Source organism: Melospiza georgiana, chromosome 20 (assembly GCF_028018845.1).
Source record: "Melospiza georgiana isolate bMelGeo1 chromosome 20, bMelGeo1.pri, whole genome shotgun sequence".
In the NCBI taxonomy this organism is placed as follows: domain Eukaryota; kingdom Metazoa; phylum Chordata; class Aves; order Passeriformes; family Passerellidae; genus Melospiza; species Melospiza georgiana.
Genome location: NC_080449.1, coordinates 7,854,532 through 7,864,154, shown reverse-complemented (window position 1 = coordinate 7,864,154; position 9,623 = coordinate 7,854,532). Strand labels below are relative to the sequence as shown.

General features: G+C 60.2%; 2 protein-coding genes across 3 annotated transcripts; one reads left to right on the top strand and one right to left on the bottom strand.

Annotated features, from left to right (window-relative positions):
* Positions 1 to 366: 366 nt before the first annotated feature.
* On the top strand, positions 367 to 5,406 carry ASB6 (ankyrin repeat and SOCS box containing 6). Its single transcript, XM_058038099.1, has 7 exons — positions 367 to 415; positions 1,299 to 1,485; positions 1,896 to 2,077; positions 2,398 to 2,504; positions 2,789 to 2,897; positions 3,372 to 3,458; positions 3,629 to 5,406. Exons 2-7 carry the CDS (start codon positions 1,373 to 1,375, stop codon positions 4,306 to 4,308), a joined length of 1,278 nt encoding a protein of 425 aa, XP_057894082.1. The 5' UTR covers positions 367 to 415; positions 1,299 to 1,372; the 3' UTR covers positions 4,309 to 5,406.
* Positions 5,407 to 6,134: 728 nt separating this feature from the next.
* On the bottom strand, positions 6,135 to 9,341 carry NTMT1 (N-terminal Xaa-Pro-Lys N-methyltransferase 1). 2 transcript variants are annotated; one of them, XM_058038116.1, is made up of 5 exons: positions 9,266 to 9,341; positions 8,247 to 8,306; positions 7,284 to 7,480; positions 6,873 to 7,125; positions 6,135 to 6,525 (listed from the first exon to the last, which is right to left on the bottom strand). In XM_058038116.1, the coding sequence occupies exons 3-5, from the start codon at positions 7,443 to 7,445 to the stop codon at positions 6,269 to 6,271; spliced, it is 672 nt and encodes a 223-aa protein (XP_057894099.1). In that variant the 5' UTR covers positions 7,446 to 7,480; positions 8,247 to 8,306; positions 9,266 to 9,341; the 3' UTR covers positions 6,135 to 6,268. The 2 variants fall into 2 exon arrangements, with proteins under 2 accessions (XP_057894099.1, XP_057894100.1); XM_058038117.1 differs by lacking the exon at positions 9,266 to 9,341 and having other exon boundaries at positions 8,247 to 8,969.
* Between the last annotated feature and the right edge of the window lie 282 nt (positions 9,342 to 9,623).

The window sequence follows — 9,623 nt, the reverse complement described above, 5'->3', positions numbered from 1 at the left end:
ACATGGTGGGAGGGGACAGTCGGGGCAGGGAGGGGACACCTGGGAGGGGGGAGGACACCGGGGCAGGGGATACTCGGGGTGTGACACCCGTGAGGAGGGGACACCCCGGGGGGACAGAGGGGGGGACACCGCGCGGCCACGTGCTGCCCCCTGCTGGCCACGCCCCATAGAGGCCTCGCCCATGGAGGCCACGCCCACACGCTGTGCCGCTTTATCAGGCCGTGCCTTCTGTGAGACCACGCCCCCGTTAGACCACGCCCCATATGGCCACACCCTCACGCCGAGACCACACCCTCCGATCGGACCACGCCCCGTTTGGCCACACCCCAATGCCGTGACCACACCCCCCCCCGCGAGGTCCCGCCCCCGGCGGGTCGCGCTTCCCGTTCCGGTTCCGGTGGCGGTGCCCGGGCAGGTGAGGGGCGGCGGGGCCGGGGCTGAGCCGTGAGGGGAGGGCGCTGCTCGGGGCCGCCGGCGGGGCTTGCACTGCAATTTGTGAGTGTTTAATTGTGAAAATGAACCGAGGTTTATGGACTCGTTTGGGGTTTTTTTTCCCCCCCGCTATAGCCTAATCTGCCCCCTCAGAGAAAGGTGTGATGAGCTTGTTTAGTGCATCTAAAAATGTATGGATGCAGCCCACTCAACCTGCCAGGAGTGGTGCATGTCGTCATTTATTTATTTATTTACACCTACATGCTCATAATAACAAAAATACTCCGACTTTAAAGCATTGTAAAACGAACAGAAAAACCAAATTAGCTTTATTTTTCATTAGCTTATTTTAATTGCACTGTTTAACTTAAGTAAGGAACGATAAGGAATTGAAGATATATGTTTTGGAGATCTTTAGGCAGGGTTATTCGTTATCTCGTTATTCCTCCCGCTGGGGTCTGGGGGCTCCTCTTTCCTCCCGTGGGTGCGGGGAGATTTAGAGGGGTCTGTGGGCTCGGTGTCCCTGGGCTGGCTCCAGAAGTGTCCCATAGAAGCCGGGCAGGGCTTTGCTGGTGCCAGACCCCGGGGCACTGGAGCATCTCCCCAGCCTGTGGGGGCTCCTGGCACTGCCCAGGCAGACAGGGCACACAAAAAAGGAGGCTCCTGGCCCCGGGGCTTTGTGCCCATCCTGGCCGTGCCCAGATAACCACAGTGTGCAGCTCTGTGTGCAGGAGATAATTTGGAGACGCCAGATCGGTGTGTGGGAGGAGATCCCTGCACTGGGTTGGGCTGCCTTTATGTAAGGAGGGGGAGGCTGTGTTTTTTCCTACGTTCAGACGTGCTGAAAGCCTCGTTTGTTTTGAAAGGAGGGAGAAGCCCCTCGGGAGGACAGCGGTGCCGTGCTGCAGGCCCCCGGGAGGGGGTGCACGGGCAGAGCACGATGCCTTTCCTGCACGGCTTCCGCAGGATCGTCCTGGAGTACCAGCCCCTGGTGGATGAGCTGCTGGGGCTGCTGGCCACGCCTGACACCGAAGGGCAGAGCTCCCTGGAGAGGTAACACAGGGAGCTGAACACCCCGGGGTGTTTTGGGGGGTGGTTGGAGCTCAGGGAGGTTGGGCAGCGTTGGCTTGGACAGCCCTCAGTGGGGAGCAGCTCATCCCACAGACCTTCCTTTGGCTGCTGTTCTTTGGGAATGTGGAGGGTGGAGCAAGGCAAACATGGGAGCTATGGGAGCCCCCCAGGAAAGGCCTTTTCTGCCTGACCCCTGGCAACAAAGCCTGAACTGGGGCTCAGCTGAGGCACTGAGGGTGCTGTGTAACCCCACAGCCCACGGGTCAGAGACACACTGGGTACAGGACCAGAGGGAAGACCAGGGATTTTCCTTCTTCCCTGGTGCCACCTTTGACCCTTGCACACCTGAGCTATGTTCACTGAGTAACTGTTGGGTTTTTGTGTGTCTCAAGCCCTGCCTGCCTGGACAGTGACAAGAGCCAGCTCTCAGCTGTGAGAAGAGTCCTGGAGAGGGAGACCCACTCCCCATTTTATCAGGAAGGTGTGAGCTATGCCCTGCTGAAGGTCACCGAGCTGGGGCTCGTCCCAGCTGCAGAAATCCTCCTGGAATTTGGTGCTGACCTCAGCTTTGAAGGTGAGGCTGGTGGGAAGGGGAGCTGGGCCAGGAGGAACCAGCAGATCAGAAGCTGCCCTGGGAGGGGGGGATAGCTGGGGCAGAAAGAGGGGGTGCTGCCAGCTCAGACACTCCTGCTCCTTGCTGGAGCAGTGTGGATGTGCCTTGGATGGACTGAGGGACACCAGGGACTGGGGGGCTTTTGGCAGGATGGAGCCATTGGAGCAGCAGGACCCGGGGTCCAGGCATCACTGTGCTCCCAGGGCCCTCCCCAGCTGTCCCCTTCCACTCTTGGCAGGCTCTGGGGCCGTTTTGTTCTCCCTGACTGTTTTTCTCCTCAGACCCAGTGACGTACTACACGCCCCTGCACATGGCGGTGCTGCGCAACCAGCCGGACGCGGTGGAGCTCCTGGTGCAGCACGGCGCCGACATCAACCGCAGGGACCGGGTACGGCCCCGCTCCTGCCTGAGCCCCAGCCTGAGCTGCTCTGCTCTGAGGGGGGACAGCCCTCCTGCCCCCCTGCTCCCTGTGCTGCTCCCCTTGGCACATCCCTGTGCCCGCCGTCCCTGCTCTGCTGCTGGGGCAGGTCAGGTTGAGCTGAGCCCCTGCCTTGGAGCAGCGTGGGAGGAGGCCGGAGAGACTCTTACTGTAGCCAAGATAAAACTCCCTGCAGACGCTCACAGTCTTCAGTATGTGCCAGTGCTTTTTAACAGTTTTTGTCTGTTGTGCAGATCCATGAGAGCAGTCCCCTGGACCTGGCCAGCGAGGAGCCCGAGCGGTTGCCGTGCCTGCAGCGGCTGCTGGAGCTGGGGGCCGACGTCAACGCTGCTGACAAGAACGGTCTGTGCTCCCCACCCAGCTCCCCCAGCTGAGGGTGGGCAGGGCACGGGGCTGGGGACATTTGCTGCTGCACCTGCTCCCTGCTCTCAGTCGGGTTTGGTAGTTGGGAGGAAGCTGGCAGAACCTCCCTGCACTCGGTGTTTCCTCCTGGTGTGCTGGCTGTGTGAAAAGGGCTGAACCCAGCTCTGTGCAGTGCAGGGGAGGTGGGGCGGGGCTGTGCCTCTGTTGTCCTGTGCTGCCCACTTGCTCTAAAACTCACTCTGCCATGCCACATGTACCCACTGAGACCACCACCAGCCCTGCACGTGTGGCCTGTGAGCTGGGCACCATCATGGGGACAGTGGAAGCCTCTGCCAGAAGAAGGGTTGTCACTCCCTGCGTTTGGCTGTCTGGTGGGTGGGGTGGATTGTTTCCCTTCCTGCCTTTTGGGGTGTCACCCTGTTGTCCTATGTCTGACTGATTGCTCCATTGCAGGGAAGACAGCACTGCTGCATGCCCTGGCCAGCAGTGACAGTGGCCAGATCCACAACACCGACAGCATCCGTCTCCTGCTGGAAGGAGGTAAAGAAAACCTCCTCCCCTTTCTGGGCTGGCTGATTCTTTGTGCAGCACCAGGCACTGCCCTCCTGACTCCTTTGTGGACTCAGAGTAAAGCCCAGGGATGCTGGAGCTGGTGCTGGCCTGGCCTCACGCTCTGCAGTGTCAGTTACCCTCTCTGTCCCCTCCTGCAGGCGCAGATGTCACGGCTGCCACCAAGGATGGTGACACTGTCTTCACCTATGTCATCCTCCTGCTGGGAGAGATGGCGTACAGCTACACCGAGGAGGAGGCCGAGGACATCGAGCGCTTCTGCTTCCGCGTCACGCAGCTGCTGCTGGCCCACGGTGCCAACCCCAGCCAGTGCCCAGCCTCAGAGTCCCTCACACACTTCTGCTTGAAAAGCTTCAGCGACTACTTCCCCCTGCTGCGCTTGTTGCTGGAGTCAGGTGCTGCCTACAACTGCTCCCTGCACGGTCCCTCGTGCTGGTCCGGCTTCCACATCGCCTTCGAGCACCTCTGCTGGCACCTCAGCCGCTTCAACGATGAAACCTATTCCTCAGACCTCATGCAGAAGGGTCAGACTCTGCTGGAGCTCATGATGGCCAGTTCACAAGCCATCCAGCTGCCCAGCAATTTTGAGGTCAACACCAGCAGCTGTAGGTTCCACAGGCAGGAGGTCCAGACTCTGTTCTGCTCTCTGAAGCAGCTGGAGCGCTCGCCGCAGGCACTGAAACACCTGTGCAGGGTGTTCATCCGGCAGCGCCTCAAACCGTGGCCTGTGGGTGACAAAATCAAAGCTCTGCCTCTCCCAGACAGGCTCAAGTGGTACCTGCTCATTGACCACGCTGCTGCTGGCCACGAGGACCTGTGAGCCTGGCAGTGCCTCTGTCTGCTCCCTCCACAGCCCTGCTGTGCCTGCAGCTACCACAGCTCTGCTCTGAGACAGTTTTCTCTGCAGCGAGAGGTGCTGTCCATGGAGTCCCTCTCTGTGGCATTCTGGGGGTGTTTTTCTGGGCACAACATCACACCTGGGTTTGGGAAGGTCTCGTTGCTCTGGGGCACGTCATGGGGAGGCAGGCAGAGCTCTTGGGCATGGGGAGCTGGATACTGGGGCTGGTTTGGAGGGAGATTGAGCAAAGGCTTGGGGCTGTGACTGGACAGGCACCCTGTCCCCTCTCCCAGCCCTGCCCACGCGTGGGTGATGCAGTGCCTTAGGTGTCCAGTGGGGCTGAGAGATGCCTCAGGGTGCTGGGAGAAGGAAGAGGTGTTCTGGCTTTCCTGCCTCTGGTCCTGGTGGTGGAAGCAGATCTGGGATCATCCTGTGGGTGTGGATGCCTTCCTTGCTCAGTGTGGGCTTCTGACACTGGGGATGGGAGTGAAATGGGGCTGACTGAGCTTCTGCACCCCATCCTGGCACAGAGAAACATCCACCAAGGACATCTCAGAGTTACTGGGCTGCAAAACACACAAAGGGATGTTTCCTAACATCCCTGTGCAAGGATGAGGAACAGGCAGTCAGCAGCTGAGTGCCTTGTGCCTCCCTCCCCATTCCTTGGCTCTTTCCTTTGGTGACCACTCCCAGGTTCTTACTCTCCAGTGCCTCCTTCCCAGAAGGAATTGCTGCACCTGGAGGGCTCATGTTCCAGCCCTGCCACAGCTGCCTGGCTCCCCTTTCCAGGCACCTGCTTCCTTGTGACGTGCCAAAGGCTGGCCACAGAGCTGAGCCCCTCACAGTTTTTTGTTGGTTTGTACTGTTTTTCATGGAGGATGGATGCAGTAGATGAAGAGGAAAAATCTGTTCTGGTTAAAGACAGTTTGTATCAGGTGGATCTGGGATTCACTGGCATTTGGAACTGGAACTGGGTGTCCTGATGAACTGGTGCTTAAAAACCTCAGTAATGTGATCAAATTCTGCCCTGGTGTCTGGAATGGGAACTGAACTATTAAACGAGGCCTTCTATAATAACAACAGGGGCTTGGTTTTCCTTAGGAGAGGTGGGGGGAAGGACAGGAATGGGGGGATGGCTGGAGGGTGGAGCTGCAGCCAACTCTGCACCTGGGCTCACCCCTGGCACAATGCTGTGCCAGTGTTGGCCACCTTGGGCCAGAGGCCAGACTTGGTAAATGAAGGGAACGTGGCCAAAGAGGAGATGGGGATGTTCAAAGCTGGGTGATGGTGTGGGGTGCTGGGGGAGCACAGTGTCACAGCAGTGGAGCTGGAGGTGACAAGCTGGATGGGTCTGGGAGCAGCTCACACCACCCCAGTGCACTCCCAGGGATACTCCTGTCCCTGCAGGAGGATGTGGGGACTCAGGGTCACACACACCTCCCTCCCTTTTTCCTGCCCAGGTAGGAGACCTGCTCAGGGGTTTAAAGGTGAGGCCCCCTCAAAGCCCCAGAACCTGGTGTTGCCTCCCCACACCACCACAGGGACACAGCTGAGGCTTCTCCCCTTTGCCTTACCCAGCTCATTGCTGAGCAGCAGGAGAGGATCAAACACCCATGCAAGGAACGGAGCCCAGGGCATGCCAAAGGTGCCTCAAGCTCCTGTTCATGAGCAGGGGCCCTGTGCACTGCAGTCAGCAACCTGCAGCTGCCCATGGGTCACCTCATGCACTGGAGACCCTCCTGCTCCTGACCAGAGCCCCCAAGGTGGCACAGAGCCAACATGCACCCGACAGACCTCACGTGCAGAAGTGCAACAGCAGGAAAATGTATTTGGCAAACACCTCTTTTCACAAACAGCAGCAACTTGGAAGACAAAGTCCCGTCCTTGTCACGGGCCCCTGGAAGGGCAGTCACGACACGGGAGAGACCTCCTCCCGCTGCCCTCATCTCATGGCAAAGGTGTACACGTGGTAGATCTCATCAGGAAAGTTCTCCTGGCGCTCCTCAGCCAGGAGGTGCAGCCCAGCTCTGCGGATGATCTTATGGACCACGTCCAGGTCCCTGCAGACGCTGCTGTCCACATCGTCCATGATCACACCCTCCTGGGCCATGTTGTCCTTGATGACCACGATGCCGTTGGGCCGCAGGCCGGCACGGCAGCGCTTCAGGAAGTCGGAGAGGTGGTTGTCAGTGAGATGTCCTGGAGGGGCAGAGCAGGGGTTAGAGGGTGACCAAGGGGAGGAAACACAGAAGCTGCATTTGGGATCCCTCCAGAACCAAATACTTGAGACATCTGCAGGGGAAGCTTTAGCGGGGTGTCCAACTCGTGTCTCACTACTCAACTCCATCCAACCCACACCTCTGCTCTGGCCTCTGAGGGCTCGGGGGAAAAAGTACAGGGCCCCTCCATGGGCTGGGAGACAGCTGCTCACCCCAGGCCCCCACCCATCCAGGCAGACCTCAGGCTGCTCTCCCCAGTGCATAGGACACCTGTCCCCTTAAGAGAACGGGACAGGCTGGAAAGGCCCCACAAGCAGTGACCCTCACCAATGACCCACTGGATCCAGATGACATCGTAGGAGTTGGGCTCAGGGCTGAAGTCCTGGAGGCCGCAGCAGAAGTAGTTGCGCACCCGCCTGCCCTCCTCGCCCAGGTAGCTCTTGGCCTTGGTGAGGAAGTCCTCTGTCACATCCACCATGTCCACTGTCTTGAAGAGGGGCAGCAGCAGCCGCTTGGTGATCCGGCCGATGCCAGCCCCGCAGTCCAGAGCTCGGGTTGTCCCCGTCCGGTTGGGGCCATCCTGCAAGAGCCACCGTGAGGGGTGAGCCCCACTGCGAGGCAGCCACCGGGGAGAAGCGGGACAGCCACACAGAGGATCCCATGGGGCAATTCAGGGGGAAGAGCCCAGCTCCACCCTGGGAGAAGGGTGTTAGGAACACGACAAACTGTGCCACCTACCCGCAGAAACCTCTGCAGGAACTTCCTGGAGCTGTTGATGTCGATGCTGGAGATGTGGCCGTAGCCCCCCAGCATGCCATCCACCGTGGCGGGCACATCCTTCCAGTACTTCTCTGCCTTGGAGTAAAACTCAAACTCGTTCTCCACCACCTCGCTGGTCATGCTGGCCGAGGGCCCACACAGGACTCACTGCTCCCCTGGCATGGGAGAACCCAAAGCAGCGAGGAGTGAGTCAGCTCTGCCAGCACCCCACACCTGTTTATCACCCCTTCCCCCTCCCCAGGGCTACTGCAAACTACAAAAACCTTCAGCTGAGAGCGAGAAGGAACAAAGATCTAAATCCTGGTATTTTCTGGAGATCAATAAGCCCAAAACTGCTCCCTGAGCAGATGCCTCAGCCAGAACAGGCATGGCAGAGCCCTGCTCAGCAATACATGCAATTATACAATTATATTTTAAGGCTGACCCATCCTTTTCACCTGTTCTGCCTCTCCTTTCCCTGTCTTAACATTTTACAGATTCCATGTTTATGTGGGGCAACAACCCCATTGGTCACCTCCAATTACACCTCGAGTTGCTAAAAGTTATCCTGAGCACCTACCTGAGGATTGTAAATCTGAGCCATGACCATAAGTTAGATATTTGCAATATAATAAAGTCAAGGTATAATCAGCAATACAAGCTATAAATCCCCCCCCAGGCATCTCATAATTCAAACCACTATGGATTTGATTAACTGCGCTGGGGATTAGAAACTAGATTTAAGGTGGCCAAAGGGTAAATTCAAGGACTTCAAACACCTTTACAAAATAAAGAAATATATAGAGTTCATGGCTTGAATTTGCTGGCAAATACCCCATTAGACACAAAACCTTTTCTATGGCAGCTTAGACAGGTTTGGTGGCCCCACATGGCCTCAAACAGCCTAGGGACAGGAAAGAGGGACGTGGCATGCCAACTTACAGGTCACTGGTGGAAATCCAGTTTGGCTCAGTGGTGCCAGGAGCTGGTCTATGCTGTGATCTAGGAGCAGAGAAGATGGGATTTAAGTGCCAAATCACCCCTCTAGTCCTGTGAGTGTGACCATGGCCCCAGGAAATCACAGGTAAGAGTCACCCCAGCCCCACAGACACACTCCCAGGGAGCCTGAGGGACAGGAGCTGCTGCTGCTGCCCCTTAGCTCAGAGGCTGAGCCACGAGTGCATGGAGGGTTGTCCTTCAGTGCTCCTGTCTGTGCTCCAATTTGAGCAGTGCCCCTGTCTGATCTCACGGGCTGGGACTCAGGCTCACCCTCCCGGCAGTGACCCCATTCCTAGGCCTGGGTTTGGCTTGGTGAGTCCCTGGTGACTCATTTTTCAGGGTGTCACAGCGCACCAGCACAGGCAGAGAGCACCCGGCCCCCCTAACCCGAACCTAAACCTGAACCCGAGCCCTTCCTGCCGCCCCCGGAGCCCTGAAACGCGGCCGGGGCCCGCGGAAGCGCGGGCAGGTGGAGGCCGGGACTCGCCCCATGGACGCCGCAGCCGTGGGGGGGGGAAGGTCACGGCGTGGAGGGGTCACCCCGAGCCCCGGGGCCGCGGGCAGGCCGGGAGCGGCAGGGCCGGGCAGGGGCCGGGGGTCCCCAGGCCGGGGGGTTGTGGCTGTCCCGCCATGGGGGTCCCGTCCCGGCTCGGGGGGTTACAGCAGCCCCGTGCGGTGCGAGGGGGCGGTTCCCCGCTGCAAGGCCCGGCCCGGCCCTTTCGCCTCCCGCCCACCGGGGCCGGGCCCCCCCCGCGCTCCGGGCCCGCGGCGCTGCGGACCCCGCGGGCCGCCGGCTGCAGCGCTACCCCGGCTCCGGCCCGGGCAGCTCCGCCGGCCCCTCCCGGCTCCCCCCGCGGCCGCAGCCCGTGGAGAGGCGTGCCGGGGGTGCCGGGGGTGCCGGGGGTGCCGGTGCCGCCGCTCTCGCCGCTCCCTCGGGCCGCGACCCCCGGACCCCCCGTTACCTCCGGCGGCGGCCGCGCGCTGCCCCCCCACGGCACGGCCGGCCGCGGGGACCAACCAAGCGGCAGCGTGGCGGTGACGTCACAGTGACGTAACGGACGGAACATGCCCTGCTCTCCCACTGCTGCCCGCGCGGGGGCGCTTCGGGCCGGGGGTGCTCAGTGGTGGGACGGACCGGGACGGACCGGGACGGACCGGGACGGACTGGAACAGGCGGGGGAGGACTGGGGCGGACCGAGCAGCCCAAGGGGAGCCCGCTGGTACCCCGCCGTTCTTGAGGGGCAGGTTACCACGGGAGCCCGGCCGGCTGGCACTGGGGTGACGGGACCCAGGGTCACTAGAACAAGTAGCCGCGGAGGT

Excerpts from the sequence above, each read along its gene's own strand:
- ASB6 (XM_058038099.1), top strand. The coding sequence starts at position 1,373 with ATGCCTTTCCTGCACGGCTTCCGCAGGATCGTCCTGGAGTACCAGCCC. Across the intron at positions 1,486-1,895 it reads GGGCAGAGCTCCCTGGAGAG|CCCTGCCTGCCTGGACAGTG; the intron begins GTAACACAGGGA and ends GTGTGTCTCAAG. Across the intron at positions 3,459-3,628 it reads CCGTCTCCTGCTGGAAGGAG|GCGCAGATGTCACGGCTGCC; the intron begins GTAAAGAAAACC and ends CCCCTCCTGCAG.
- NTMT1 (XM_058038116.1), bottom strand. The coding sequence starts at position 7,445 with ATGACCAGCGAGGTGGTGGAGAACGAGTTTGAGTTTTACTCCAAGGCA. Across the intron at positions 7,126-7,283 it reads TCCTGCAGAGGTTTCTGCGG|GATGGCCCCAACCGGACGGG; the intron begins GTAGGTGGCACA and ends TGGCTCTTGCAG. Across the intron at positions 6,526-6,872 it reads CTGGATCCAGTGGGTCATTG|GACATCTCACTGACAACCAC; the intron begins GTGAGGGTCACT and ends CTGCCCCTCCAG.